The 27,047-nt window shown below is 48.8% G+C and overlaps 15 protein-coding genes and 1 non-coding gene across 16 annotated transcripts; 11 read left to right on the top strand and 5 right to left on the bottom strand.

Moving 5' to 3' along the window:
• Positions 1-27: 27 nt before the first annotated feature.
• On the top strand, positions 28-1,300 carry HD556DRAFT_1344910 (WD40-repeat-containing domain protein; the record flags this gene model as incomplete). The annotated part of the gene is made up of 6 exons (XM_041302213.1): positions 28-246; positions 312-466; positions 526-562; positions 615-772; positions 821-1,044; positions 1,096-1,300. Coding segments are annotated over 6 exons (934 nt in total), but the record flags the coding sequence as incomplete, so codon positions are not given.
• HD556DRAFT_66094 (integral peroxisomal membrane peroxin-domain-containing protein) lies at positions 1,270-3,357 on the bottom strand. The gene is made up of 3 exons (XM_041311229.1): positions 3,236-3,357; positions 2,803-3,186; positions 1,270-2,745 (listed from the first exon to the last, which is right to left on the bottom strand). Exons 2-3 carry the CDS (start codon positions 3,096-3,098, stop codon positions 1,395-1,397), a joined length of 1,647 nt encoding a protein of 548 aa, XP_041164018.1. The 5' UTR covers positions 3,099-3,186; positions 3,236-3,357; the 3' UTR covers positions 1,270-1,394.
• A 92-nt stretch (positions 3,358-3,449) lies between these two features.
• On the top strand, positions 3,450-4,946 carry HD556DRAFT_65842 (glycosyltransferase family 76 protein). Its single transcript, XM_041311220.1, has 2 exons — positions 3,450-4,148; positions 4,200-4,946. Exons 1-2 carry the CDS (start codon positions 3,489-3,491, stop codon positions 4,809-4,811), a joined length of 1,272 nt encoding a protein of 423 aa, XP_041164017.1. The 5' UTR covers positions 3,450-3,488; the 3' UTR covers positions 4,812-4,946.
• Positions 4,947-5,080: 134 nt separating this feature from the next.
• Positions 5,081-7,293, bottom strand: HD556DRAFT_1231081 (amino acid permease-domain-containing protein; the record flags this gene model as incomplete). Its single annotated transcript, XM_041297401.1, is given in 10 exon segments — positions 5,081-5,436; positions 5,488-5,515; positions 5,570-5,695; positions 5,747-6,024; positions 6,077-6,157; positions 6,209-6,255; positions 6,275-6,401; positions 6,450-6,635; positions 6,692-6,916; positions 6,975-7,293. 10 exon segments carry the CDS (start codon positions 7,291-7,293, stop codon positions 5,081-5,083), a joined length of 1,773 nt encoding a protein of 590 aa, XP_041164016.1.
• A 1,645-nt stretch (positions 7,294-8,938) lies between these two features.
• HD556DRAFT_1430533 (ERV/ALR sulfhydryl oxidase domain-containing protein) lies at positions 8,939-9,773 on the top strand (the record flags this gene model as incomplete). The annotated part of the gene is made up of 2 exons (XM_041304916.1): positions 8,939-8,981; positions 9,223-9,773. The coding sequence occupies 2 exons, from the start codon at positions 8,939-8,941 to the stop codon at positions 9,771-9,773; spliced, it is 594 nt and encodes a 197-aa protein (XP_041164015.1).
• A 240-nt stretch (positions 9,774-10,013) lies between these two features.
• On the top strand, positions 10,014-11,513 carry HD556DRAFT_65992 (P-loop containing nucleoside triphosphate hydrolase protein). The gene is made up of 4 exons (XM_041311227.1): positions 10,014-10,139; positions 10,188-10,254; positions 10,305-11,079; positions 11,130-11,513. Exons 2-4 carry the CDS (start codon positions 10,249-10,251, stop codon positions 11,207-11,209), a joined length of 861 nt encoding a protein of 286 aa, XP_041164014.1. The 5' UTR covers positions 10,014-10,139; positions 10,188-10,248; the 3' UTR covers positions 11,210-11,513.
• Positions 11,514-11,529: 16 nt separating this feature from the next.
• HD556DRAFT_1344889 (uncharacterized protein) lies at positions 11,530-12,868 on the bottom strand. Its single transcript, XM_041302212.1, has 11 exons — positions 12,770-12,868; positions 12,685-12,713; positions 12,602-12,635; positions 12,518-12,550; positions 12,382-12,458; positions 12,274-12,328; positions 12,155-12,226; positions 11,994-12,104; positions 11,906-11,946; positions 11,828-11,853; positions 11,530-11,779 (listed from the first exon to the last, which is right to left on the bottom strand). The coding sequence occupies exons 1-11, from the start codon at positions 12,831-12,833 to the stop codon at positions 11,602-11,604; spliced, it is 720 nt and encodes a 239-aa protein (XP_041164013.1). The 5' UTR covers positions 12,834-12,868; the 3' UTR covers positions 11,530-11,601.
• Positions 12,869-13,411: 543 nt separating this feature from the next.
• Positions 13,412-14,121, top strand: HD556DRAFT_65907 (uncharacterized protein). Its single transcript, XM_041311225.1, has 3 exons — positions 13,412-13,640; positions 13,689-13,832; positions 13,940-14,121. The coding sequence occupies exons 1-3, from the start codon at positions 13,473-13,475 to the stop codon at positions 13,997-13,999; spliced, it is 372 nt and encodes a 123-aa protein (XP_041164012.1). The 5' UTR covers positions 13,412-13,472; the 3' UTR covers positions 14,000-14,121.
• Positions 14,122-14,558: 437 nt separating this feature from the next.
• Positions 14,559-15,915, top strand: HD556DRAFT_1344865 (nucleophile aminohydrolase). The gene is made up of 3 exons (XM_041302211.1): positions 14,559-15,381; positions 15,436-15,586; positions 15,644-15,915. The coding sequence occupies exons 1-3, from the start codon at positions 14,761-14,763 to the stop codon at positions 15,760-15,762; spliced, it is 891 nt and encodes a 296-aa protein (XP_041164011.1). The 5' UTR covers positions 14,559-14,760; the 3' UTR covers positions 15,763-15,915.
• A 47-nt stretch (positions 15,916-15,962) lies between these two features.
• On the top strand, positions 15,963-16,054 carry HD556DRAFT_t38. Its single transcript has one exon. It is a non-coding gene; the product is annotated as a tRNA-Ser (tRNA).
• Positions 16,055-16,164: 110 nt separating this feature from the next.
• Positions 16,165-17,585, top strand: HD556DRAFT_1231199 (Dynamitin-domain-containing protein; the record flags this gene model as incomplete). The annotated part of the gene is made up of 5 exons (XM_041297413.1): positions 16,165-16,200; positions 16,255-16,311; positions 16,367-16,534; positions 16,582-17,025; positions 17,076-17,585. 5 exons carry the CDS (start codon positions 16,165-16,167, stop codon positions 17,583-17,585), a joined length of 1,215 nt encoding a protein of 404 aa, XP_041164010.1.
• Positions 17,586-17,628: 43 nt separating this feature from the next.
• On the bottom strand, positions 17,629-18,371 carry HD556DRAFT_65328 (Conidiation protein 6-domain-containing protein). Its single transcript, XM_041311194.1, has 4 exons — positions 18,281-18,371; positions 17,993-18,211; positions 17,805-17,945; positions 17,629-17,749 (listed from the first exon to the last, which is right to left on the bottom strand). Exons 1-4 carry the CDS (start codon positions 18,285-18,287, stop codon positions 17,673-17,675), a joined length of 444 nt encoding a protein of 147 aa, XP_041164009.1. The 5' UTR covers positions 18,288-18,371; the 3' UTR covers positions 17,629-17,672.
• A 158-nt stretch (positions 18,372-18,529) lies between these two features.
• Positions 18,530-20,668, top strand: HD556DRAFT_1344857 (HbrB-like-domain-containing protein). The gene is made up of 6 exons (XM_041302210.1): positions 18,530-18,700; positions 18,748-19,037; positions 19,087-19,309; positions 19,365-19,648; positions 19,700-20,171; positions 20,235-20,668. The coding sequence occupies exons 1-6, from the start codon at positions 18,647-18,649 to the stop codon at positions 20,304-20,306; spliced, it is 1,395 nt and encodes a 464-aa protein (XP_041164008.1). The 5' UTR covers positions 18,530-18,646; the 3' UTR covers positions 20,307-20,668.
• A 1,849-nt stretch (positions 20,669-22,517) lies between these two features.
• HD556DRAFT_65031 (NAD(P)-binding protein) lies at positions 22,518-23,779 on the top strand. Its single transcript, XM_041311183.1, has 5 exons — positions 22,518-22,644; positions 22,695-23,139; positions 23,186-23,193; positions 23,243-23,301; positions 23,352-23,779. The coding sequence occupies exons 1-5, from the start codon at positions 22,614-22,616 to the stop codon at positions 23,691-23,693; spliced, it is 885 nt and encodes a 294-aa protein (XP_041164007.1). The 5' UTR covers positions 22,518-22,613; the 3' UTR covers positions 23,694-23,779.
• Positions 23,780-23,915: 136 nt separating this feature from the next.
• HD556DRAFT_64855 (uncharacterized protein) lies at positions 23,916-25,303 on the top strand. Its single transcript, XM_041311180.1, has 5 exons — positions 23,916-24,094; positions 24,153-24,597; positions 24,652-24,659; positions 24,712-24,770; positions 24,820-25,303. The coding sequence occupies exons 1-5, from the start codon at positions 24,070-24,072 to the stop codon at positions 25,144-25,146; spliced, it is 864 nt and encodes a 287-aa protein (XP_041164006.1). The 5' UTR covers positions 23,916-24,069; the 3' UTR covers positions 25,147-25,303.
• Positions 25,102-27,034, bottom strand: HD556DRAFT_65001 (uncharacterized protein). Its single transcript, XM_041311182.1, has 7 exons — positions 26,855-27,034; positions 26,756-26,804; positions 26,652-26,697; positions 26,490-26,598; positions 26,281-26,434; positions 26,128-26,225; positions 25,102-26,041 (listed from the first exon to the last, which is right to left on the bottom strand). Exons 1-7 carry the CDS (start codon positions 26,903-26,905, stop codon positions 25,256-25,258), a joined length of 1,293 nt encoding a protein of 430 aa, XP_041164005.1. The 5' UTR covers positions 26,906-27,034; the 3' UTR covers positions 25,102-25,255.
• Between the last annotated feature and the right edge of the window lie 13 nt (positions 27,035-27,047).

Raw genomic sequence — 27,047 nt, 5'->3', positions numbered from 1 at the left:
TTGAGGGTTTGCTTATTACTCAACTTAAATGGCTCCTTCACGAGGTCCACAAGCACTTGCTCGAACGCTCCATAAAACACTCTCGAATCACCGAGGACCTGTCCATGTTGTTCGATATGCCAAAGGAACCGCAAAATACGTCTTAAGTGGAGGACAGGATCGCTCGATACGTCTCTGGAATCCAGACCTTGGTACCGAGATTAAGAAGTTTGAGGCCCACGGATACGAGGTCCTTTCCATATCTGTGTCAGTCACATCATTAGTTTCTTGACCTCTATTGGAGTTGATGAATAAGACCGTATATTGTGTAGGAGTCACGACAATACAAAGTTTGCATCTTCTGGAGGAGATCGTTCTGTCTTCGTATGGGATGTGACGGCGGGTGTGACGACACGTAGATTGGCAGGCCATATGGGCAAGGTGAATGTCGTAGAGCTTAATGCGGATGCGACTGTGCTGGCAAGTGGTAAGATTATACCTTTTACTCGATGTGCAAATGACAGTGTTCACCATGCTTTATCATAGGCTCGTATGATTCCACAGTAAGACTATGGGACTTGCGGTGAGTATGGAAGCGTTTGGCCCCAGGGATAATATAAAACTGTTCTCGGCAGGGCACCAGCACGTGCGCCGATTCAAATACTCGAAGAAGCTCGCGACGCAGTGCAGACCTTACACGTGGATGCAACCACGATAATTGCAGGCTCTGTAGATGGACATGTCCGAACATACGATCTACGCAAAGGCGAACTACGTTCAGATTTCATAGGGCGTAAGTGCTGTGGATATTTATTGCACACATGTTCATCATGCCCCACAGAGCCCGTTACCTCGGCTATCCCCTCATCTGATGGCACCACGCTTCTCGTATCTACGCTTGATTCGCATGTCAGGCTATTCGATACGACCAGTGGTAAGCTTCTCAATGCTTTCACTGGCCATAATCACACGTCGTATCGCTGTCGAGCATGCTTTGGACATGAAGAAGCGACAGTTGTTTGTGGGGATGAAGATGGTGCCGTTTGGGCTTGGGATTTGGTCGATGCGAGTATCTGAATCCACAAATGCCATTACCGTGCTTACGTTTGTTTTTAGGCTACAGTTTTGCAACCCAATCCTCCGCCAAAAGTTCATGACAAGGTGATCACTTGGACAGAGCATCACCCAACAGACCCTGGGGAGATGGTTACAAGCAGCGCAGATGGGACGGTGAAAGTCTGGCGACACCCGAGCTAGACTTCCTTTGCTACAATAAGTTATCCTTCCATATGATTGTCCTTTCGTGTGCTAGTGCGATGCAGATCGTGAAACGAAATACTCCATTATCGATAGCGCTCATACATAGATGTACCTACCCCCTACGAAAGCAAACAATATTACAAAGGTCATTATCATCACAGTGTCGTTCCTTCCACCACAGCCTTCAGTCGCTGTCTCAACATATTCCTCGTGCTACTTCCATCCTTCCCGTCTTTTCCATCCTTCTGCGACTCTGGCGCTGTCACCGTACTCTGCATTTCTAATTCCGAAAACGAGCTCAACGTCGGCGAGATGGCGCTTATAGACGGGGTGCCGGTACTGCCGAAAATGGAGCTCATAGCAGTCCCATATCCGCTGCCCTCCGTAGCATCGCGTACAATTCCCAACTCGCCTGGACCCACAAGTTCGACAGTCTCACTAAGCACAGCAATGCGAGTCCAACGCCGAAAGCGCGTGTACTTTCCCATCCCGCCTTTCGAGCTCGCACCCTCCCATTTGTTATCACCATACAGCCAACCCTCAGGGTCTGTAACAGCTTCATCTTCAGATGCAGAATCGAGGAATGGGTCGCTGGAATGTTGCTCGTCAATTCGTTCGGGCAACTCGGCAGAACCACTGGAGCTTGTGTTCAGATTGTCGCGGCCGCGTGCAGCACGTAGCATCCGTGCTGCAGTAGATTCGTCAGGTCCGTCTTTATCCTTTGGAGGTGTCTTCTCCACTCGCCAGATACCCCCCTGGCCTTCCTTGCGTATGATAACGCGCCATTCAGGTTCTTCCCACGTCCAGCGAGCTACACGTCTTGCGCGACCGTTCTTTCCAACAGCGACGTATGCCGTTGTAGAGGCGGGAAGAGGGAAGACTGAGGGCGGGGATAATGGAACTAGGGAGGAGCTACACCATGATGGGCGTTCATTAGGAAGCAGAGCAGCTGTCCAATCAAGACCCATCCACCACCGCTGATTCTCGTAGACTGTAAACAGGAAGCGGAGAGGCGGAGAAGGCTTTGGTGCATCATCTGCTAATACAGATGCCGGGCGTATCTTGATAGAAACTTCCGTGGGAGAGGGCGATGCGGGTGGTGGGAGCGGTACTCCTGAAACAAACGCGCATAGTCGGTAAAATGTCCATCGGATATGTGCGCTGCGAGTAATGGATGCTCGGACATGTCTGGCCCAGTGCGCTCTATGAATCATGAACAGGGTGCCACATAATGCGATGCAAATACGGAGACCAACAAAGGATGTGAGGATAAGGTAGGGCAGATAGCTAAATGCAAGCACTCGGAGAACAACAAACGATGGAGGAAGGGGGGATTCGACGAGAGGTGATGAGGGAAGCAGGGCACGAATGGTCGCTAGATCAGATACGAGAGCGTGAAGGGTGCTGTCGGTTATTACCGGCGGTGAGATTCCCGAAGATGTGTGATTGGATGATGTCCAATGTCTCAGTGCGAGAACAAATGAGACTGCAAGTGGTAAGAAGAACCTGGCAAACAAAGAGGTTCAAATCAGCCAGAATACATAGATAGTTGAACACACATACTTTAGGGTCGGTTCGGAGAGTAAGCAGAATGCCCACCATGTGGCAAGAGCAAGCCAACTTTCCTCCCATGAAGATTCCCAGCTGATAATCTGTGCAAAATGCCTTATGGCCTGAATATATGGCGCAAGGGCAACTAGCTCTGAAGCAAGTGGTATCGGAACAGTAGTCACAAACTCAATCAGCGTTAGAGGTGACTGCATGGCAGGGCTCATAGCAGCCGCTGCGCTTACAGGTGCCGTCAGGGGCATCTGTAGTATCTTTGGTTTGAGATTGAAGTCTTTGGACTTTGGCGACATCAATTGACAGGTGATTTCGTAGCAATACACTTCACACGACAGCTTGCGGCCAATATGCTTTCAGTGAGAAAGCGAGTTTTTTTATAACCTGTTTATGCTGGTTAGTCATAGTTCTCGAGCAAATATTAACAACGTACGGTAAACCACAGAACTCACTGCTGCGCTAAAGCCTGACGCTGGAGGGAATGAAACGTAGTAGCCCGGCGTTCGGCTGGTGGCATGTGGCAAGTCATGCTTATTCAAGTCTATACGTGCAAAGGCATCTAAAAGTGGATCGGATTACATAAGTTTTTTTGGCACGTAAACTTTGTACTTTCCAAATAGGAACAAACAACGCTTTTCCAAATTGAGCTTGAAGCTTTGAAGCATTGAAACTTACTTAGCAGTGAAATGCAATCAGCAACGACGCGTAGGCATGTTCAAACTTTACTGACCCTTTCTGTGATAGTGCGACTTGCAGTCTGGATATTAGTTTATATCTCTGCTCGCTCGCTTCCACTGTTCGATGCATCACCAAGCATTTGGATCAACGGAACACCCCCATCCTCTATCCTCCTTCGCTGGGATGCGTTCCATTTCGCGCACATAGCAAGAGAAGGATATGTATATGAACACGAGTGGGCATTCTTCAATGGATTGCCACTATTGATGCGCATTTCGGACCACCTGCAAGCCCTGGCAGGTTTTGATACGAACGGTTGGGGGACGCTTCTTCGAGGTGGAGCAGGCATGGCCATACTGTGCGACTCAACACATGTGCTGTATCACCTATCATTACATTATTTCCGCTCACCTTCCCTGGCATTTTTATCCGCTGCACTCTCTCTATTATCGAGTAGCCCCGTTGCGCTTAAATTGGCATCATACAACGAACCATTCTTCACATATCTCTCATATCGAGGCATGCTGGCATGTGCTCGCTCCAAGTGGGCTGCAGCATCTATATGCTTTGCATTGGCAAGCACGTTCAGGTCCAATGGAATATTCCTGTCCGGGTTCATACTGTGGGGTATGCTGGTCGCGCCCTTTCTGACAGGGCAGAAAGATCTAGTAAGCATAATCATACGAGTTATGACATCCGAGTTAATGCATTTATGCCAGCTTACTCCTAGACGTCTGCTTAAATGCGTGTTGTTGACTGCATTACCTCTGATACCCTTCATCCACCACAATGTTACTGCATATCTGCTATTCTGCAAGCCATCAGCAACACACATACCAGATTGGTGTACGAACAATATGCTTCCTTCGATATACTCCCACGTGCAATCCAAATATTGGAACGTTGGCTTCTTGCGATATTGGACTGTCTCCAACATCCCAAACTTCATGTTCGCGCTTCCTGTCTTGCTTAATGTGTTTGCATTCTGCTGGTTTTATCTATCGAACTTACCCGCCATTATTCCTCATATCGCCCCGCGGATTCGCTCAAAAAAGAATGACGTCCCTCCCCCTCCTCAGCTTGACTCTCCATTTCTATCTCCGTCCCTACTACCCCACGTACTCCACGCCTTGGCGCTCACGTTGATCTTGACATTCAATGCTCACGTTCAGATATCACTTAGGCTTCTCCCGTCTCTTCCACTCACGTACTGGGCTGCTGCTCGTCTCATGCTTGACCTTCCGAAGTGGGGGAAGGCATGGGTCACATGGAGTGTTTTGTGGGGTGCCTTGAGCTGTGTCCTATGGGCAGTATTTCTCCCACCTGCTTGAAATTGTATGTTAGAAATTAGTGCATGGTAGAATGAATGCACATATACCATCAGGAAACAGCAATTTGTCCCAACATAGCGTACTTTATCGTGACATTGTCTTAGTCAGTTGCAAAGCGGTCTTCTCTTGCTTCTGTTGGTTCCAGTTTCTGGGACATAGCACTTCATATCACGTTAAATAATACAATTATAGGTCTAAGGTACAATACCGGATGTATGTTATGGTTACAAAAAGCAAACTGATATCGGTATAAGATGCGAATGCGAAATCTAAGCCACCATGTCATACAACTTCCAAAAAAAGCTGAACCTCTTTCCCCTTGGTTTATCCTTCACTTCATCTAATGGTTCGTCCCTATATTCATCACCATACAGATCAACCGTATCGATGTCCACAATGTCGGACTTCCACTTGTAACGAGCTTCTCGGGTTTCAGTTTCACGGGGTATCAGAGAGGTCGTCTCATTAGGAGGATCGGCGTTACCTGAAACTGGTGTAGAGTCTATGAAGGCGTTCTTGAGAAGGACCCAGCCGAGGCCCATGACAATCATGACGGGTATCTCGATGTAAAAGGAGACAAAATCTACTGCTGAGAATGTGGGGAATATAGAGGACCATCCCTGGACTTTTCAACTCGTCAGTACTCAGTATGCAAAGGCAGCGGTGCAGTACGTACTCAAGATGAGGGAGATCACTGTGATAATCTGGGAGGTCACATGGGTTAGGGAAGAGACAGCTAACAGTATCAACACACGCACAACAAAGTAAGGACCCCATGGCCAGGTCCACGATGCTCGAAATTTCATTTCGTCTAAAGATCGACCTTGTCTGATCCAGGCTTTCCTGAACCTCCAACTAGCCAATCCAATTGATAACCAGGCAATCTAATGTTTTCTTAGTCAAGGATTACCACACATTCGCGTATTGATACGAACCTGGTTTGAGACCCCAACAATGTTTTGTAACCATCCCCACAATTTGCCACTGCCAATAAAACTGCTGCCTAAACATAGCACGCTAATGCTACTGGTCGCAAGCAGCGCGTACAGGGGAACACCTGCCCGAGTAGTCCGAGAAAATATACGAGGTGCGTGGGGGGTGGGGCTAACAACAGATAGACCATACAGAACTCTTGTTCCCGCGAAAAGAGCGTGGTTACCGGCAGATAATACGGAGGTAAGAATGACGGTATTCATGAATGACCCGGCTACGTCTGTTCGAAACAACGTTAGCACTTGAACAAGGAGCAAGGAAGCATTGCTCACTTGAACCCGCTAGAGTAAATACAATCGTAAAAGGGGATGTAGTGGTTGTCTTATTAGACAGATTCGGGTAATCCCATGGCACTAATCAAAACAGTCAGGTGTGTAACAGTGTGTGAGCAAAGAGTAGCCCACCATTCAGACCGATGAGCAGGATGCTCAGGATATAAAACAACAGAATTCTAATTTCACCGCTCGCACATCAATGATCTATGGACGTCCGAATGCTTTACTTGCCTCCAAAATACAAACTTAACAACCTTTGGCATGTTTTTCGAAGGGTTCTCCGTCTCTCCTGCGGTGATACCTAGACTCTCTGTTCCACCGTCTACAGACTGATCAGCTGAATAAGTTCGCAATTAGCAATGCAACTTACATGCAAAACTAGCTGTCACGAAAACATTGGCGAAACCACCAAAGCCACCGACGAACGGAGCGCCAGGAATGTGCCAGTTGTGTGCTCCGATGTAGGTATGCGACTGATTGACACCGACATTGACGAGGATGCCAAGGATAATGAAGATCACAATGGTGACGACCTTCAGGAATGAAAGCCAATACTCTACCGCAAGGCGTTAATACCATTTTGGAAAGAGAAAGGAAATCCATGTTACTGACCCAATTCTCCGTAAGCTTTGACGTTGAAGGAGTTGAGTGATACAAGAAACACCCAAAAGAGCAGGCTAACCAGCCAAGGATACGACGGCGTCCAGAATTGTAACACCAGTTGGGCAGCAGTAAGATCAGAGGCAACGGACACTGCATCATTGAACCAATAGTTCCACGACAACGCGAAACCATAAGATGGCGAAAAAAAGCGTATTGCATAGGCGTTAAACGACCCTTGGAAAGACAGGAATGATTAGCACGCTGGCTAAATATAAAAAAAAGAAGTACACACCGGCCACCGGGTACTGTGTAGCCATCTCCCCTAACAGCAACAGCGTCACATATACGATGAATCCCACTATGCCATAGCAAATCAGCATGCTCGCAGGGCCACCTTGGGCAAGGGATTTTCCGGTTCCGAGAAAAAGTCCCGTTCCAATGGTACCGCCAATTGCGATCATTTGCACTTGACGTGCAGAGAGGCCACGATGTAGACCTCTGCGCGCTGGCTGAGGGAATGGTGCTTCTGCATCATCTATATTGACATGCTGTTCGCGTGCTGAGGGCTCAGGCTTGGTCCGCGAGGAAGAGCGAGATGCTGAACGAGTCATAGACCAAGGTGCTCGCACAATGGGCGTGAAGGGAAAGTGGGAAATGGACACGCGATTGCAGTCCGATTCATTTATTTTTGTACTATCTGGCGTGCACTGCACGGAATTCTGGCGCCATCGCGCGCGACTCGATAACCAGTGGCTAAATTAGGTCAGCTTAGATGCTGTACTCGTAACTTACTAATTCGCTTTGTTGACGCGAATACCGGATAGCGGATATCGGGTGTGGCGGTGAAGTCCGTGAGATCATAGATGGCCCCGGCTTGGCGCTGTTGACCCCAGCGCATGGCTCGTCGTGGTCAGCGAGGAACCCCGGCGGGGATGGAGATGAGTTCATGATACATCGCTGAGAAATCAAGCGAGAAATACGTGCCATTATCGTAAAGACAACTACAAACGGCACCCTACCCCATGAGCCCACCAGGACACAGATTACTTATGCTGTTGGACCCCTGTCAGAAAAAGCGTGGCCGATGAGACTTATCATGAGGCACAGCGTTGGAGTGATGGCGGGCGGCTTGAGCCAGGACTATGACACGATCATGGTAATTAAGCTGGGATGGTGATATGACACTACCGTGACTACGAACAGGCTATAATTACTACTGACCTAAGTTGCTTACTGACTAAGCTGTAGAAAGAGCCGTGGCCCAGATCCTTGAGCAGTTCTTACCGAAAGGCAGGGACGTCCAGTGCTATGAAGCACTTTTGTTGTTGGCATGAATCGGTACACGGAGACACACCAAGGGGTAGAAACACTCGACCCGGCGCAGGATGTATCATACTGTACTGCGCATCACTCGGAAACAAGTATGATGGCAGGTTTGGGGTGTCACAGCCACAAATTCCTCGCGCCGTACCCCAATCTAAACGCTGCTTAGATCTGGTGTCGATCGTTGTAACCAATACGAGCTTAGCATGTACGAGAGTGACTAGAAATAACTAGACGGTGAACGTTAATGAACGCCCAGTCACGGTGGCCAGATTGCGTTTGAAACTTGAGACATCAATGCCATTTCTGTGTTTTGTACAGTGATTGCTGTCGAGGGAAATTACAGGGAACTTCCTTGAAGTAGAGCGCTAGCTTAGGAGGTATCAAATCCCCCGGAATCATAAAACCCTGAGTTGGACAAAACCCTGAGACCAAAAAAAAATTAGAATCATGAATAGTGATCACAAACCAATTGCAATGTCTGAGTCCTGGTTCCTGAATTTACCTAGAGGAAACCCAAGACTCCAGGCCTGAGGGGTCTACAACAGTTATGCGCGAGCTGTCGAGATAAAGATAGGCGACAAGTGGCCTTACAGAGATGCGGAAGACATTGGTCTCGCTCAGGATGGTCTTTCGCCGTGCATGATGGTCTGCGTTTATGTTGATCTCGACCAGGTTTCGGCGTCAACAACATTCTCATTCATGAATGCATGACGTGTAGTTTGGAGAAAGCAAGCCTATACATTGTTCATGCACATCGTTTATGAAGCCCGCCAGATCCAGACGTACCTGCTCAGAGCAGCTGTTTCCTTGATTTGTTTGATAATCACTTGCAACTACTTCTCCTGGAGTCCCGGACCTGCATTTCGTATCCTGTCGCGTGTATCGCATTCTCGTCCTTGTTACTGCCGATAGGGTCAGCGGAAACTTGTGATGGATGCTAGTCGTGTCACGAAACACGAGGAATTAAATATAAGTCCGTCACGTGGGAGATGCATTAATCTTTGACAAATCCTTGAAGGAGTTCGAATTACCCTTGCCTTTGCTTCGCACCGCACAAATTGATTGTCATCTGACGTTTCAAGGTAATGGTAAATTCCAAGAGCAACGTGTTTGGTACTGACAACCTCATGTACAACCATATACGTGCAGCGTCTCTCGTTCCGATATGGGGGATCGATCTCAAACATCTGAACGCCCGGCAATACCAGGCCCAGCGACGCCCAAGCCCTCGTTACCACCCGGCATGGTGATTGGTCCGGACGGAAAACCCTGCAAAATATGTACGGCGTTCCGTAACTGGAGGCCCCCCACTTCGGGCACTGCCAGTTCGAGCAAGAAGTCCACCGCAGGAATGATGGCTGCCTTTGCGTCTGGAACGGGCTTCCGATCTCCCGAATCTAAGCCAGAAAATGCAGTACTACCCCCACACTGTCCGCCGGATGTCGAAGCCCTTGGACGTGCCACGTGGTCATTTTTGCATGCGACTGCGGCATACTACCCAGCACGGCCCACTACCCACCAGCGTGCAAATATGCTAAATCTCATTCACGCGCTACCCGTCCTATATCCATGCACACACTGCGCGGCGGACTTTGACGACAAAATCAAGGAGCATCCCCCAGACGTGAGCAGTCGCGAGAGGTTGAGCAAGTGGTTCTGTGAGCGTCATAATGAGGTGAACGAGAAGCTGGGCAAGGAAATGTTTGATTGTGCAAAGGTTGATGAGAGATGGAAGGATGGTCCACCCGACGGCAGCTGCGACTAGACTGCAGTGTGTTCGTGTAAGTGGGTTTACATATCATTCACTCTCCAGGACACACATAAAGCCATTAGTATGGACCACAAGCTCTCAATAATACCACTCATGGAAAAAACGCGGTCTTACTTTCCAGGTCGAAGATTTGATCACCACCCGACAAGACGACCGGACAGTGGCATGAGTCTCAAAGCCGTCACCGACATGAATGGCATGCAACACGCTTGATAAGCAATGGGAACTCGATTTTATGAATATGAGTAGACCTAGACCTCATGCACTGCATGAGGCAGCAACGTGTGGGCGCAGACTATACCCTCAAGTAACTTGACCTACCCTTACCTGTCCTCTGCCGTGTTGGATTTGAGAGTCTTGGTATGTTGCATTCTTTACATTTTTTTTTCGAAATATTGACTGTCGTAGCATAATTCAACGACTCGAGTACAGTGTCCAGATTAATACCAAAAGCAAGAGGGTAGTGCATATGTCGGTACGTGTCTTGAGCATGACACGCAATCTCGAGTGTTCACCAGATAGCAGATGTTCAACGTACTCGTCGTTGGCCAAACTGGATGCGGGAAGAGCTCGGTCGTGAACATGCTCGCTGGAGAAAGCCGGGCACCCACATCTCACGACCTCAGTCACTGTACTAAACACTGGGCTGAGTACGCAATTCCAGTCGACGGCCATTCATTCCAGGTCTTTGATACCATCGGGTTTCTCGAACCCGGGCTGGATACAAAAGGGTACACGGAAGCTATCGCTGATACATACCTCGCGATCGATACTCTAAGGCAAAGAGGCGGCATTGATCTACTCCTTTATTGCGTACGCGACGAAGAGATCGAGAAGATGAAGGGTCACTATAGGTTGTTCCATGAAGTGTTTTGCGATGAAGAAGTTCCAGTCGCTCTTGTCGTCACAAGTCGTGGCATAAGCCACAAAGTCTACAAGGCAATCTTCCGCTCACACAAAATCGCTTGTGTGGATTACGTCTGCGCAAACATAGCTAGCACGCCTGGACGTAGTAATTCAGCTGCGGACACCGAATCGCAGAAGGCGATCAAGGAACTGCTAGTGAAGTGTTGCGATGCGGGACCTAATCCTAGGTCCACTCTGCAACAGCTATGGCGACGAGTTCAGAAACTCGTTGGGACAGACCAGTCTCACCGATCTCTCAAACGAAATGAAGTATCCGCGTTGCTCACGCGGCGTTGCAAGATGCAACAGGAGGTGGTCGAGCAATTGCTCACAGCCCTGAACCTCCAGTCGCCGTCAAGTCGGCTTCATCGGGCACCCTACGCAGGCGGTAAATGTTGGTTTCCTCTATTCTATAGCGTCACGTTGACTGATCAGCGAGTGCAGCTGCAACTCGCAATTTGCCTTCGTCGGAGAACGACGCTAGTACTCGAGATGAACAAGTGTCGGATGCTAGGCCGAGGTAAGCCTATTAATTGTTTGACGAGACTTGAACTTGAGCGTATTGTGCATTCCTTCCCTTCAGCTCTGCATCTCAGTTACATTCTGTTGTGGATAGTACCTCTCTGCATTCTCGCTCAGACAGCTGATGCCTTTGCCGAGCACCAATCTGTCAAATATATGTGTACTTACGAGATGAGATGCTGATACTTGACGAAATACTTCAGCTATACCATATGCTTCCCTCCTACATGCTGTTCAAATTCAGAAACAACGCGTTGATGCAATAAGGCGTTCCAGGACGACCTAAATGCTTACCCAACACACTGCGTGGACGAACTATCGCATTGACTACGTTAATGACCTCACAAGGGCATAGAATTATCGATAAAAAAAACAAGATTGTATAGACATCGAACTAGCAGTTTGTAAAATCCCACAGCTCCGGATCTGTGTAAGGTGGAGTTTCAAACGCTATGGGTTGAGAAACCACTCCCAAAATAATGTCGTTTGTTACACCGTCCTGCAAGTCGGACATTTCTCGTAAATTGAACAGGATGCGCGAGGCAAGAACGCTATGCGCGACTAGTTGTGGGCTTCTCCGACTCAGCTTTAAACACGTAGCAAGTAACGATGTTGCTTACCCAGCAAGAAGTACGGTGTAGGATGGCTGGACGCCCGGATCAGAGGTTTATACGGCGATATAAGAACGACTTGCTCACAAGTAGTAAAATGACGGAAATGCAATTCGCCATCGAGACCACTGAGAAAAGTAAGGCCACGTTACTCACAAGAGCCTTCGAAACTCACGAGTAATACATAGTATGGAAATTATGCCATCTCGACATAAAGTAGCCACCAACGGACTACCATCCAATCGAAAAGATTTGAAGCGTTTGCACAGTGTCAGCGTCATCAGCACTGCGGGTGATCATGCGGTAACTGGGGAGAATAATCGTAATGCTACGTACCAAGCTCAACTAACATCAACAAACCATAAATAACACTGGTATTCCGTCCTGCCACAAACACGCCAGTTGAATCTGAAGGAATGTTGTGAGCAGAAGAAATTCAGAACAATTATACGAACCTCCGGATTCACTTGCATCAACGTATGAGATTACCAGCACCGCTGCTGAGACGACCTGAAGGAATTCAGTCAAAAGCAAATGGCTCAGGAGAAAGAGACCAAGGTCACCGTGGTAAATGTCAAAGTCAAAGTCAAGAACCTCTTGTCACACCCCCAAACTACGTAGGTCCTTACCACAAGCAGGACTTTGAATCAAATGAGTCATTGGAAAAGAAACCATGTGGCTTGTGGAGTTGATACTCACGCTCAGCAGCAGCTATACCCAACCAGCGGATACCTAGAAAATGATTGAGGATTGGATTTAAGTGAGGTTCTTGTTATACACCACCATCATATGCAGCACTGAAAATCCCATCATCGGGCTGGAACATCGTCATGAGTATTTATCATGTCGTATCGCGAAGAGCTTACAATTCCTCCATGAGTGGACCCGACCGAGTCTATCCGCGGAACCTCAGTGAAGAGCGAGGGGGGACAAAGGGTCGCGAATACTCACAGTATACAGTCATACCAAGACCTACGAATGGCAAATAACGAGAAACGATGAAGATTATTCTCATGATCCCCCACCCTCTTCCCCATGTCCAACGAACCTGGCATCTTGTCAAATTTACATAGCACCATTAAAAATCACTAACCTCCGAGTCAAAAGTGATGATGAAGTCAAAAAGCTGCAAAGAGAAATCAGTAGTTATGATGACACCATTTGGCCCTACTTACTAAAACTGTCATGGAAGCAACTGTTTCAACGTCAACAGAAGGATTCAGTTTTGCCCACAGAAAAAGGAAAATGTAGACTACCTGAAGTATACTGAATCCAAATGAGCAAATAAAATCGATAGGTGAGGAAGAGTACCCACTGCGACAGCCTGAAAACCAACAGAATCGGGAAAATAGACATTCATGTTGAGCTGGGGTTGGCAGATAATCTCCTGTGGTAATATCTTATATTGAACCTGAAGAAGGAACCAGACAGTCGTCCCATCGAGGTTCCGGGCGTATTGGGTAGAATTCCCTCGAGTCACTGTTAAAGGTTAAGTACTAGTGGTGACCCGGTGACTCCCACAGCAATCGGAGTCTGGCACGGGGAATCCGAGGAAAGTTGACCATTATACGTAACTAAAGTGCTTCGCATAACGGGTCTATTACATAATAGCACTTCAACTACTTATACATGTGGTTCATGCACACAGCCATCGATGCGCATGTGGACGATTGCCCCATTGTCATTAGATCTGTTGCCAACTCCTGCCATATCAGTGTGCCTACAACAAGTGCATGTGTACGTGTCCTACTATATGAACAACAATGAGATGGCTATGCTCGGAGTAGGCCTCCCTTCTTGTTTTTGGCTTGTAGGATTGCTTGTAATACCCGCCTCGAAGACCTAGCGCCCAAACCTGACAATAAGTTAGCAGGGCTCAACTTACTACGTGCTTGTCATTCCGGTATTGGCCAAGTCTTTGACTTGCAAAATGACTCTGCGATCCTCTTATCTTCTCCGCCACGGCCACGCCACCGCGCTGAACGGCTATCCACTGCGAACAATCAAATGCAAGGCTCGTAAGAGTTTCCAAATCCCGTTCTGCAGGAGTGCGCTACGCATTCCCAACACGTGAAATCTTCTGGACCATCATGATTGCGGTGCTGATGCAATTTCCGATAGCGTCACCTCTCGACGATCGTCAGTTTACACATCGCCCGCCTGGAGAGTTGCAACGTCTAGGACCGACTTCATCACGACATATTGCACTTCGGACGATAGTTAGTGACGGAACTAGGGCAAAGTCTTTGAATTAGCGGACTCGCTGAGGTAAAACTGTGTACGAGGAAAAATTTCAAGTCCGAGACGGAAAGATGCAACCGGTCGGCGGTGAAGACGTCCCAAAAATGCGATAAGCCCCACTGAGGCTAGCGCGGAACTGATGACATAAGTACGCCGAATGCACTTATTTTAAACTCAGATTTCTATGGACGATAATTATATCGATCAATGTCTGTCTTATCTTTGTGTAGGTAACCATGCTTCCCAGGGAGGCCATTCCTGCTCTTGCAGGATCTCCTTGTTGAAACTTGCTTACATTAATGAAGAACCTTACGCTCAAGCCCGGCAAGAAGTCTGCGGAGCCCAACTATGTGCTTGTCATCCACGGCGGTGCTGGTACTATGATACGGGATGGCTCAACGCCTGAACAGCGCGCAAAGTACAGGGCTGCACTCTCACGCGCATTGAAAGCGGGCTATGAGGTCCTCAAGAGCGGAGGAGAAGCTATGGATGCTGCTGTCGAGGCTGTATCAGTCATGGAAGGTGGGATAAACAGGTATTTGGGCAGTCAATAACTAACTTCTACATGTAATTTAAAGACTGCCCGTTGTTTAACTCTGGCCATGGCGCGGTCTTTAATGTGGCAGGCAAGGTACGTTTCCTTACCTATGATTAAGAGCATTCCTGTATATCATGTCTAGAATGAGCTCGAGACTTCTTTAATGGTCTCCAAGCCTCCTGCATCACACCCCGCAATGCCCTCATCCAGACGCGGATCCTCAGTCACGTTAATCACTCATACCAGAAATCCTTCTCACCTCGCACGCGCACTCTACCTTGCGCCCCAGCTTGCCCCTCACCCAATGTTGTCGGGTGCAGCAGCAGAAGCCACAGGTGCTTTACTTGGCGTACGTCAGGTTGATCCATCCTACTTTTGGACTGAGGCGCGGTGGAAAGAACACAGACGTGGTCTTGGATTACCCGAAGATCCTGTTGAATACCCCAGACCTGAAATACCTGACGATACAAATTCAGAGACTACGGATGTCGCCAGCCTTTCTGACGACAAAGATAAAGAGACATGGGAGCCTCTTGATCTAATGCCAACGGGTACTGTTGGTGCAGTCGCACTTGATATCCGAGGCTGTATTGCCGCAGTAACCTCCACTGGCGGACGTACGAACAAACTTGTCGGTCGAGTCGGAGATACCCCCGTAATGGGATCTGGTTTTTGGGCTGAAGAATGGGAAAGGGACGGTGGATTTTTGAAGCGCAACTGGGATCGCCTAAGAGGCAAATCGAAATATGAGGGTGTAGGCGTTTCTGGTACTGGTGATGGAGACGTGAGAAACAGTCGAGCAGATATTCAGCTTGCAAGTGCTAATCATACACTTTAGTACTACATTCGCCGTGCTGCAGCTTCCAACATCGCTCGGCGGATGCAATACCTCGGCGAGTCTCTGGATGAGGCGACTCAGAACGTCATCGATGACCTGTTCAAGGAAGGAGGATTGGGCGGTGTCATTGCACTGGACAGAGAGGGAAACGGTACGGTTTCGTTCTCGTATGAACTGTGCAACTGACTTAAAACTCTGGGTGTACCAGTGGCTCTTCCACTGAACTGCAGTGGCATGTATCGCGGCGTTATTCGTCCTGATGGCGTACCGCTCACAGCTATTTTCTTTGACGAACAACTTACTGAACTGACAACAAACTGCACCTGAGCGTACATTTATCGCTGGTTGATAATTTTTCTCAATCGCATGGCGGGACACACATCTCTTTGATGGGACGGTTGATGATTAGGACATATGGAAGGTAGACACAAGTGAATTTAGAGTTCGCCTCAAAGTCATGGACAAGATTACTGGAACAACCAATAAGTACATATGGTTTTATATGCTTCTTCGTCGACCACCAACAAGTCACTTTGCCGGAGTGGTTAACGGGATCGCCTGCTACAAGTAGCTAAGCGGTTGGGCTTTGCCCGCGAGTGTTCGAATCGCTCAGGTGACGCTTTTTTGGTCCATTTCTGCAATCAAGGGTTCCCACGGGGTCTAATATGAACGTTATGTTATTCTCTTTACCTCAAGTCCGCACAAAGTGTGAATGTTTGAACGCTCACGATGAGCGCGAACAAATATGCAAATCTTCCCGACATCGTACGTCATATCGCTACTGTCCCTGTGATATCTCCACTTATTGACTGATGACAGGACACTGCACAAGATGTCTATGAAACGGAGGACGTGTTTCCCTCATCTGAGATCAACGTTAGTGCTCCTCGTGTTCCTACAATGCTGCCCACGAACAACTGATCTCAATCAGAAAGGAGATTCGGATTCTGACGAACCCTCAGGTCCACGAACACGCGCTCAGCGAGGTGCGGAAACTTCAAAAGAAGAACTCGACGACAGCAACTTGATCAGCGCAGAAGATGCAAGCAGACACTTTCGGAGAGCTGAACGACGTCGTGCGTTGTATTCCCTTGAACATGTATACTGTGTATTGGATTACAGACATCTGATCATACTTCAGGGCAGGAATCACGCTTTGCATACCCCCCGTCACCGACGTCCTCTCCATCGCGTTCGCCATCACCGAGTAGGCGGCCTCTCCCTGCGCGTCTACGAGCTCTGCAAGCTGAGCTTGCTGCTTTGGAGGGTGAGGTTGCAGATCCGTCCAATCCTGCACTTAAAGCCGAGGGCGTTGATGCTGGTGAGATGATCAGAGGATTGGTGGACGTGCGCAGACGGCTAGAGAAAGTCAGAATGGGACGCGAGGGAAGAGGGAGATTAGTTGGCGTTGTGCTTGGCGATGGCGGCAGGGAAGACAGCAAAGAAGACGTGGAAGAGCCCAATGCGGATGACAAGACAAAGGAGTCGAAAGTGCAGGAAGTACCGGAAGTTCGGGGCATCGCTGAAATGGATAAACGAGTCGGGGGACTAGAGAAATTGGTGGGCTCTGTGGGCGCGACTTTGGATGAGGTATGTATTTTTCGACGCCAAGGCGCAGGGCACTACTGACCAGGTTTCAGTCTACGCCGATCACGCCGCCTCTTCTTCCTATGCTCACGCGCTTGAATTCACAACTGATGCTTTTGACTCAACCACGGCATATCGACTCCATCTCCCGTCGACTGAAACTTCTGTTGTCGGACCTTGAGCGGGTATCTACCGCGCAGACACCAAAGCGCCAATCGCAGCAGCCTGGGGGTTCAACAGTAATTCCTGGCACTGCAACCCAGGATGCGCTCCTTCCCCTGTTAACGCGTTTGGCTCCTTCGCTTCCTCACATCCCACATATATTAACTCGTTTGCGTACACTCTCTGCACTGCATGCATCTGCGGGTGAGTTCCAGGGAACGATGGCAGCACTCGAAGAAGAGCAGCGTAAGACAAAGGACGCTCTTGAAGCTCTTCAAAGTGCCGTCGGAGACGTGGAGACCAGCTTAGAGGCTAACAAGGGAACAGTTGCAGGAAATGTGCAAGGTCTGGAGGACAGAGTAGACAGAGTTTTGACTCGACTCGAGGAGCTCTCAACGTAAGTAGCAATAGACGATTATAATGATACCATTAATGCAATGACGATGAATGCGAGTAAACTACATTGATGCCGTACAGCTTTTGTTCAATCAATCCAGATCGGTAACGCCACTATCTGCAAGAAACTCTCTGGCATGCTCCTTCGCCGCAGCTGAAACATTTGGATCTGGAGACGTACACGGTTAGAAGATGATACTGTGTGGTACGGGAGCAGATCTTACTATGGATGGCCGCCTTATATCCAGCAAGGACGCGATGCTGGTGTTCCTCTTCTGAATGTGAAGTATCAAGCTCGTGCTGAATACCAGCAGCGTCCAGCACTTCTCTGGCGTGTTTCTTAGCTTCCTCTGAAACATGGGGATCTGCACGAGTCAGCAAGACGGTGCTCCATCGCAACCAACCAACGTACTAGAAGTCGCTGCCTTATAGCCCCGAAGAACATTCTTCTCATGTGCCTCGGCCGCTGCTGATTGAGTGGCCTTTGTCTGCGCTGGCGTAATGGGGTCTGCTGACTGGCCCATCTCTTCGAGACGTTTCAAGGCGTTCTCCTTTGCCTCGCCTGATACATTAGGGTTGTGGACAGCCGCTTTCAGCCCAGCAACAACGCGCGCTGTGTCTTTGGTGTGCTCTGAGGTTCCTGAGAGACAACGAACTGGTAAGTATCGAAAGAAGAGGTCTAAAAATGTGGAAGACATACCGGACATTGTTGTGTTTGTTAGAGAAATCGGTGAACAGAATTACGGGCATAATTTCTCCTAGGACACGTTATATACCAGCATCAACAGAGGGGCTTCGTGGACTGACGTCGGTATGATATCATGTTCACGTGATGTGTGTGTCAATATCATTAATTATTTTTTGGAGTACGATTTCCTTAATAGGTAATAAAATATCGAGTCTGGAGTCGCGACTCATGGTGACTAAGCATCTCCAAGGTTCACTCAGTTGCACAGCCACACCAAGTCTTGTGCTATTAGCAACAAGAATCCATCTAGCCTTCGAGGCACCTGAAGCACAGCGACCAGTTACATTCCACTAAGGCCGCAGCCTCCTAATCCCTATAATGGCTTCTGTCGCATCGTCGAATACCCTCAAATCACATACATCTCCCTCGAAAGTATGCTTCACATGCATCACGCAATCTAATATTTGACGTTCGCTTAGCCCTCCTCTACTCGTACTTACGATGCGAAGCTTGTTTCGCGAGAAATGCACCGCCTCGGAACCCTCGCAGGTCTTAATCCGAGCATTACCCCTTCACTATCCACAGGTCCTGTTGCACCTCCTCTCGCGCTCGCACCATCAACCTCGCCATCTAGCAGTGGCATTGCAAGTGCCGCTGCACTTCATTCCAGCGCGTCAAGCGCGGGTATAACGGACAAGGATAATCCCTGGCGCACACTGCATGTGCATGTCCTCCCCCTGTTCAATGAAGAGCCATTGCGTGTACCCATGTACGTTTGTTGCGCGATCACCTGCTCTGCAAAGTCTAAGTATACACAGAGAAGACCTCAACGCCCTTGTACGGCGGCATATCCAAACGATACTAGCTGTGTCCCCTTCGAAAACCCTCGCGACTCTCGAAACAGACGCGCGTGAGCTCATTGCAGCAGGCATGGTCACTCTCAACGCCAAACTATCTAATATATCAGACGAAATACTATTGGGCCGTGTTACTGAGATCTGGGGCTTTTTCTGGGACCAAATACTCCCATATATCGAAGGGGTTAGCTGTCTTTCCCAATGACGATTCGTGTTTCTGTTCTAAGCTCATCTTTCAGGTCCTATTACCGTTGCAAACTGATCCCTTACTGACCTCACTACATCGTACGCAAAAACAACATCGGACGTCTTCGCCTACGCGACAAGGCGGTAAACTGGGTGGCTCATCAGCGCTATCCTCGCTATCTCCGACGATTGACGTTCGCAGCGTGGCTTTATGTGCGTTTCGTGATCGTGTCGTGCTTCCTGTCCATGGCCGTCTACATAATCTGCTGTCGCCTCCTTATGGGAAAGACATGCTTGCACGGCTAAGTCCCTTCCGCCAACCGAGATTGCAGCAGATGTGCGTGCCCTATTAAATTTTAAATCTAATTCCTCGTGACGCCTTCACTAGGTTGCTAGTACTTACATCTGAGCGGCGGGTCCGCTCTCCCTCTCCGCCCCTTTCACTACACACACCTGCAATTCAGCCTTCGGCAGGCGAGGCAGCAATCGAGTCTCTGCTCCGCCTAGTCTCGAACCAGCGGGTTTCGCATGGACATGGTCTCGCACCTCGGGCAGCCACGCCCAGTTTCCTGTCTGCCGGGCGTCCACGTGATCGACGGGGGCGAATTGGCTCCTCCGGAGCGGCGAGTGTACTTGGGATTGTTGGCGGGTGGGCAGCGATGCCCACACAGACAGATGAGCGGGAGGAAGAAGAAGAAGAGGGTGGAGAGACTCCGAAAATTGGGGGGATTGATAAAGGGCTGACGAAGCCGTATCACCAGCGTGGGGGTGGGTGGGGTCTTGGAGCTGGGAACGAGGACATTATCAGGCCAGTTGAAGAAGACGATGATGACGACGCATTAGACTGGGCTCAAGCTCAGGTTAGTGGGAGCTATCCAGCTGACGCGATTTTAAATTAATTAATTTTACATTAATGGTTCTAGGCTGTGGTCGAGAAGTTGGTAGGGATAAAACCCATTGAAGCTGTTGCCGATTCGCGCAGAAGGGCAACTTAGCTGATATGACTGATGGGTGTCTTCAGTGTTGATCGTCTGTGGACTGATACTGTACCTTGCTACGGGTATGGCCGCTTCCTGTATCTCGTGTTCCTATTTGCCCCAAAGCTGATATCTCGCATGAAGAATACTTAGAAAGGAGTACTAGTTGGACCTTCATTGACACGACATTTCATAGCTTTGTCTATCCTGATCAATCTTTGGAGTGTCGTGTTGATGAGCAGCAGCATCCGATCGCTCTCATGTACACAGTGGCCAGTGGTACAAAAGAGATCACCGTTACTGATATGCACTCCCCGAGAGGATGTATTGCAAAAAAGCGATTCCTTCATTGATGTCGATAAAAGGCGACAAACTTTCACCAACCAATATCATGATCTCGAACTCATCTTCTCCGTCATCATGGTACCCCCAGTGCTGATCACGAAGCTTTCCTTTAACTACTTTGAGAGGCACAACAAAAGCACGCCCTCTTGTCAATTCACTCTCAGTCAGCCCAACTGACGAAGTAACTTCACCGTCGCCTTGCAGAGTATTCCTGACATCGACGAAAGGTCGGACCGATATCAGCGAAGTTTGTCCCGTAACCACCACAAGACTACATCAGATGGGTGCTATTCGATGTTTAGATTCCACCGAAGCAGAAGGAACATTTTCGACAATGTGCCGCATCGTGTTGATGTACGTGATCTCCGTCTATAATCGAGCCTTTTGACTGATATGTTGATGGTCTTCGACGTGGAGCAACTGAGCATCCCACTCAATCCCTGTCCAATCCTCTCAGCTAGGCTCAAAGATTCGTCTCTGGCATGCTATGCAGACGAAATGGATCAGGCATCCAGTTGCGTGTGCTAATAGTCGAAATCCCGCTAACAGCAGGCAAGCCTGCATGTGTTTTCCCTTCCAATTTCTTTACTACTAATATGTCATATCTCGGTCAAGACATGAAAGGCAGCGGATAACGCACGTCGCATAGAATTCACGGGAATGATTTCGGTAGGAGGGTGTAAAATGACTTGCCTGCCTTTGCAGCTGCGAACATCGAGTGACCCGCTGCCATCCATGTTGAGACTGTCGATGGTGCGTGAGGGTCTGATGGCTTATGGCGATACCTGTCATATCGGTCAGGTTGTCTGGCAGTGCCGCCAATACCTACGCGTTACAGAGAGATCAGCAAGTAATGTGCCTACTATACATCGATTATAGCACTGCCAGCAACTTATCGGGAAATGCGAAGCTTGTTCCAGAAGAAGCGGTAAGGTCGTCGGACCGGCAACCAAGTGGAATCTAGGTCCTGCCTACTATGTTCACCGCCACTATGTAGTACTGGTGATTCACCATCGCTGGAGCTGCAATATTCCAATGTTTCAAGGGTCTGATCTGTGGCCAGGCGTGCTCGCAGCAAGTTGTTCTAGAACTCTATTATGTACGTAAGTATAATGCATACACGAGGTTTGTAAGGCACGATTGGGCTGTGTTCTACACAGCTGTTAAGTACTCCTTCGACCCTCTACGTCTTATATTCCCTGAACCTCTTACCAGCTTCTAACCCACCCGACGAAAATGCCCTCTCCGTCAGTTAAGGATTTTATCAAGGATTTCGGTCTCGGGAATGTGAACTTCTTGATCAGTTCATACTATCCAGGTAGTTTCACTCCATATCTATACGATAATGCAATTGGCTGTGCAGGCTGCACAAAAAACGTCGGCATTTTGTCAAATGAGCACTAAATTGTGCACATTGTAAGTAACGCCTTCGTTCGCTCAAGTTAGATTTCACTTAAACTCAAATCTCTTTTCCGAGTTATCCACGTTATCCACCTATGAATTTTGGCCTTGGGTTATCCACCAAGTTATCCACGTGGATAACTAGGCGGATATCTGCATTGGTGGATAACTAAATAGTTTTCCACGGAACACTAGTTAAATACCAATAGGTGTGCGACGTGACGTGTTTTCCGAGTCAGGGACCTTAGTGTTGCTGTCAAGTTTGCACGATAGGGTTTTCCGGACCGCCGCTTCTTGCTACTTCAATGGCTTCGGAGGTGAGCATTATTCCCAGAGATGTGACACCACGGGCTCCCGCAGATTCCCGCACGTGCCTCCATTGTACGAGCCCAAGTGTTGAAACGTTCCCACCACATAATTCCCAGAATTGTCATTCTTGCGACCCCACGGGTCGAGATTAAATTGATGCGGGTCTCAGTCAAAGCCAAAGTCTTGACTGTGTTTAGTGGCAGTCATCAGCTTCAGGGAATCGTACGCTGACCTGCTTGCTATACCTTCTTAAGACGGTTTATCTCCACTATGGCATCATCACATCCAAAGGTGTGGTTTGGTAAGCGAGGAATATCTCGGTGGCCCGAAAACGCTAATCGTCGTTGCTAGTCACTGGGGCGTCTTCGGGTTTTGGTCGAGCAGTTACCGAAGTCATGCTTCAGAGAGGAGACAATGTTGTTGCGACTCTGCGGAAACCTGCTATGCTAGATGACCTCGCAAATGTATACTCACAGAATCGGCTTCTCATCTTGCCTCTGGACGTCACAGTTCCTTCTGATATCACTACCGCTTTTCACAAAGCGCGCGAGACATTTGGTCGCATCGACATTGTTTTCAACAATGCGGGACTATGCATAATCGGTGAAGCGGAAGGCATGCCTGATGACGACGCAAAGCTCTTGTTCGATACATTGTTTTGGGGTGCCGCAAATGTCACGAAAGAAGCTGTGACAACGTTTAGAGATTTCAACCAACCCCCTGGGGGACGTCTCTTGCAAATGTCGTCTCGCGGAGTCCTGCAAGTTGTTCCAGGAGTAGCGCACTACGCCGCAGCGTACGTGACGCCTTCTCGCTCATCGGTTTAACTGACATTTGCATAGTAAAGCAGGTATATACAGTCCAGCTATTCTTGATTCGAGATATTTGATCGCACACAGCTCTTGAATCTCTTTCGGAAGGGTATGCTGCTGAGTTGGATCCAGCATGGAATATTAAGGTGCATTCTACGCACGATACTAATTTCGAACTCGAATTCATCATCCACAGATCACTGTTCTTCAACCTGCTCGCTTCCGTACTGCCGCACCCTGGACCAACACTCTCGTGCCAGTTCATCCTGCGTACTCTGATCCAAATTTACCTTCTAGACAGTACCGCAGCATATATCCAGGAGCTGAACATTTTTCAGACGGAGACATCTACAAGTTTGCAGCCCAGATTCATAGGCTCGTGCAACTAGAGGATCCCCCGTTCTATCTCCCGTTGCACAGAACAGCGTTGGAAGCGGCAAAGATCAAGGGCCAAAAGTTGTTGCAAGCTGTCGAAGATTACGGTAGTTGGTCAGATGATGTATATCTCGACGAGGAAAACTGTCAGGGGCGAGCATGATTTTGTAAACTTGTTCCATGCGCTGATTTCCGACATGCACAGTGTCCTTGAGGGATGCTCAATTCTAAAATGTTGTTATCGTTCGGGACTCGGGCACCGACTTAAGCCTATCTTGAACGGGACTTGTAACAATGTGCCTAAACCTTAATTCTAGTACTTAATCCATGATGCATGCTCGAAATAGGACATCCAGCTGACCTCGCGAAATCATCCAATTTCCACTTTCATTCGCTTCGTTATCTACTAAAGAGCTCTATCATGATCAGGTGGGCGCCGGTTCAATATTCCTTCCTCATAAGGCTCAGCTTTGTGATCATTACGAGTGTCCACATATCCATCTTCTGCAGATTGATCCCAAGCTCAGTCTCGTCAGACAATGACCTCCCCAAAAGTTTGGTTTAGTCGGTTTGTTTCTATGGCTGAGCAGGAAACAAAGCTAACAACTTTCTCTGCATTCAGTCACTGGTACATCGACTGGTCTAGGTCGAGAGGTTGCTGAATGCGCTTTGAGCAAAGGAGACAACGTATTCGCCACCCTGCGCAAACCTTCGATGTTGGAAGACCTCACTGCTAAATATCCCTCCTCCCGCCTCGTCACTTTCCTGCTCGATGTGACAGATACACCCTCGATCACCACGGCATTCAACGAGGCCCTCTCACACTTTAATCGTATCGACATCGTGCTGAACAATGCAGGATACTATATGGTATCAGAAGTTGAAGGCATGCCCCACAAGGCAGCACGAGAGATGTTCGATGTGCTACTTTGGGGTGCAGAAAATGTCATGCGTGAAGCCATACGATGCTTCAGGGACGTCAATCGTCCGGTGGGCGGGCGCTTATTGAACCTTTCTTCCCGGACAGCTATCATTCCACAGCCTGGCACTGTACACTATGCTTCAGCGTGAGTTCGCATATTCTGCACAGTTTATCTCGTAAGCTGACATTCGAATGATAGCAAAGCTGGTAGGCTCTCAATCTCATCTTATGGTTTTGAAGTCCAACTGGCCATTACTAGCTTTGGAGTGTTTGTCCGAAGGGTATATCAGCGAACTTGACCCAGAGTGGGATATCAAAGTAGGTCGTTTGTATTTCGGGTGTTGGAAAGTAATTCATCTCGATAAAGATCACTTTAATCGAGCCAGGTTTGTTTCGCACAGCGGTAATCCAAAACCATGTGGCGGAACCCATTCACCCCGCCTATGCATCCAATGCATCCCTCCCTACGCGCAAATACCGAGCTCTCTATCCTGACATCGAGAAGACGCATTTCGACGGCGATCCGGCCAAGTTTGCAGAAGTGGTCTACAAGTTGTCTCGTTTAGATGAACCACCAGTGCGCCTCCCTTTGCATAGGGTCGCCTTGGAATCTGCGAGACAAAAGGGGGAATCATTACTCGAAGCTGCCGAGAAGTGGTCTAGTTGGTCGGACGATGTGTATTTTCGTAATTGAACGAAAACCAGTGTTACATATTGCCGTGCGTCGCATATATCGGTTCCAAGTACATATACACTATCGAGAATGTTTTAGGATATACTGCATCATAGTCCGAAGCGCATTACTATCTATATATGCCTCCATGTCCTGGGTAACCATAGCCTTTGTTAGGACTACCATAGAAACTACCCACCGTACCTCGTCCTAGTCCTCCTGCTGCCCCTCCAACGAAGCCTGCTAGTCCTCCAGGACTACCCATAGGGTTAGCGTATGCATTCATACCCGGCTCAGCACTCCGCGCACGCCTATCGTGGTGTTTATGCTGTCTGCTAGATGACCTGTGGCGTCTTCGGGGCATTTGGATGACAGTCGTACTGCCTGGATAGGCGGACACCGTTGTGACGCTCGGGGCGCCGGTGTATGGCGAAGGCGCGCCGTAAATGGGTGGCCCATGTACCGGGGATGCCCCTCCATACGCAGAGGACCCAGTACCATAGGGAGAATAAACACCTCCGTGCGTCTTTGCAATTCCCATTCCATTCCCGCCTGCTAGTAGGGGGCTCTTACCACCATAAATTCCAGGACTCGCTCCTACGCCCCCCATACTAGGTGCAGTGGCCAAGTAAGGCGAGCTCCCACGCATAACCGTTCCCGCTCTCGAGCTATGTGCTCGTGTAGGGTCATATTGGGCTGGCATCGAGAGCCGCCTGTGTCTACCAGTGCTCTGACTGAAGTATGGTGCGTCATAGTCGATGGCATGTGGGTCGATCCCACCAGCCATGCCAGAACCTGTCATCCCGGGTGTCCCGAATCCTGAGCCATATGCGCCAACGTCCATTTTGGTATCGTACGATTCGTACCCCATCCCTGCACCGCGACCTACGTCACCTCCGGCGGGACCCGACATGTTCTATGATAGTATTGTATCAGTATCGGTGCGATTAGTCGACAGCCCATGGAATAGCTGTCCAGATGATCAAACATACGAATACTGACTTCATCGAATATATGTGATGCAGTCGCTGCTGCTGCTTCGCACGCTGGCATACAACCGTCCACATCAACCGGGCGTGAGATCATGTACATCCTGATAGCTGGATGACAAATATTGTTGGTTGTGAGGAAGAAGATACTGGCGAGAAGTAGTACCTTCTGCAATGGTAAGCCCTATGAATGCTTCTCGTTGGCGCTCAATTTCTGCGCGAAAAGGTTCATAAAGCACATAGTTGTGAATCCAGATTCGGTGCGCTTCGTAGGCCGAGGCATATCCGATTTCTTGGGGAGTCAGCGCATTGATTGCACACTGGTGATGTATTTATCTCGCTCAATTGGTGGACTCGATAGAAGATATGCCTTACAAGACCACCGTATGCCCGTCGGTGCCATATACGAGCCTCGTTGATACCTACACCCACGGGAATCATATCTGCATTAGAGATTCTGCCATACACCTGATTGAAGATCACACTGAGATAAAGTGTAAGTGGCCATGCTTTGGAGCGGGTTGTGGTTGTTCTTACGGGTCTATATGTGGTGCGTGTGCTCTGAAATAATCATATCCGCCCCCTATGCTCAATCGCTGAGTTCCTACGAAAAAGATATCGGTACACGACGTAGAACTTACAAGAAGGTTGTGGTTGAAACTGAATCGGGGGAGGACGGCCAAATTGTAGCTGTTTCTCTTAGTCAATAAGGTCCTCAGTGCTCAAGGTAATCGACTCACTTGGTTGCTTCCCCATCCATGTAGAGTTGACTGGTAATGAGGGTAGGACATTGGTGAAAAGTGCGAATTGATGCGAAGCAAGGGACGTGCAGCCCCACAGCATACTCGCAGCTATTTAATAAGATACACCATGTGCATGACATCACCGCTGGTATTACGCCAAATCGAAGGTGACCGTGGAGTGTGCACAGTT

The sequence above is a fragment of the Suillus plorans genome (assembly GCF_016647745.1).
Source record: "Suillus plorans strain S12 chromosome Unknown HD556scaffold_10, whole genome shotgun sequence".
Lineage (NCBI taxonomy): Eukaryota > Fungi > Basidiomycota > Agaricomycetes > Boletales > Suillaceae > Suillus > Suillus plorans.
The sequence above is the reverse complement of the archived record's forward strand: the minus strand, read 5'-3'. Positions and strand labels throughout refer to the sequence as shown.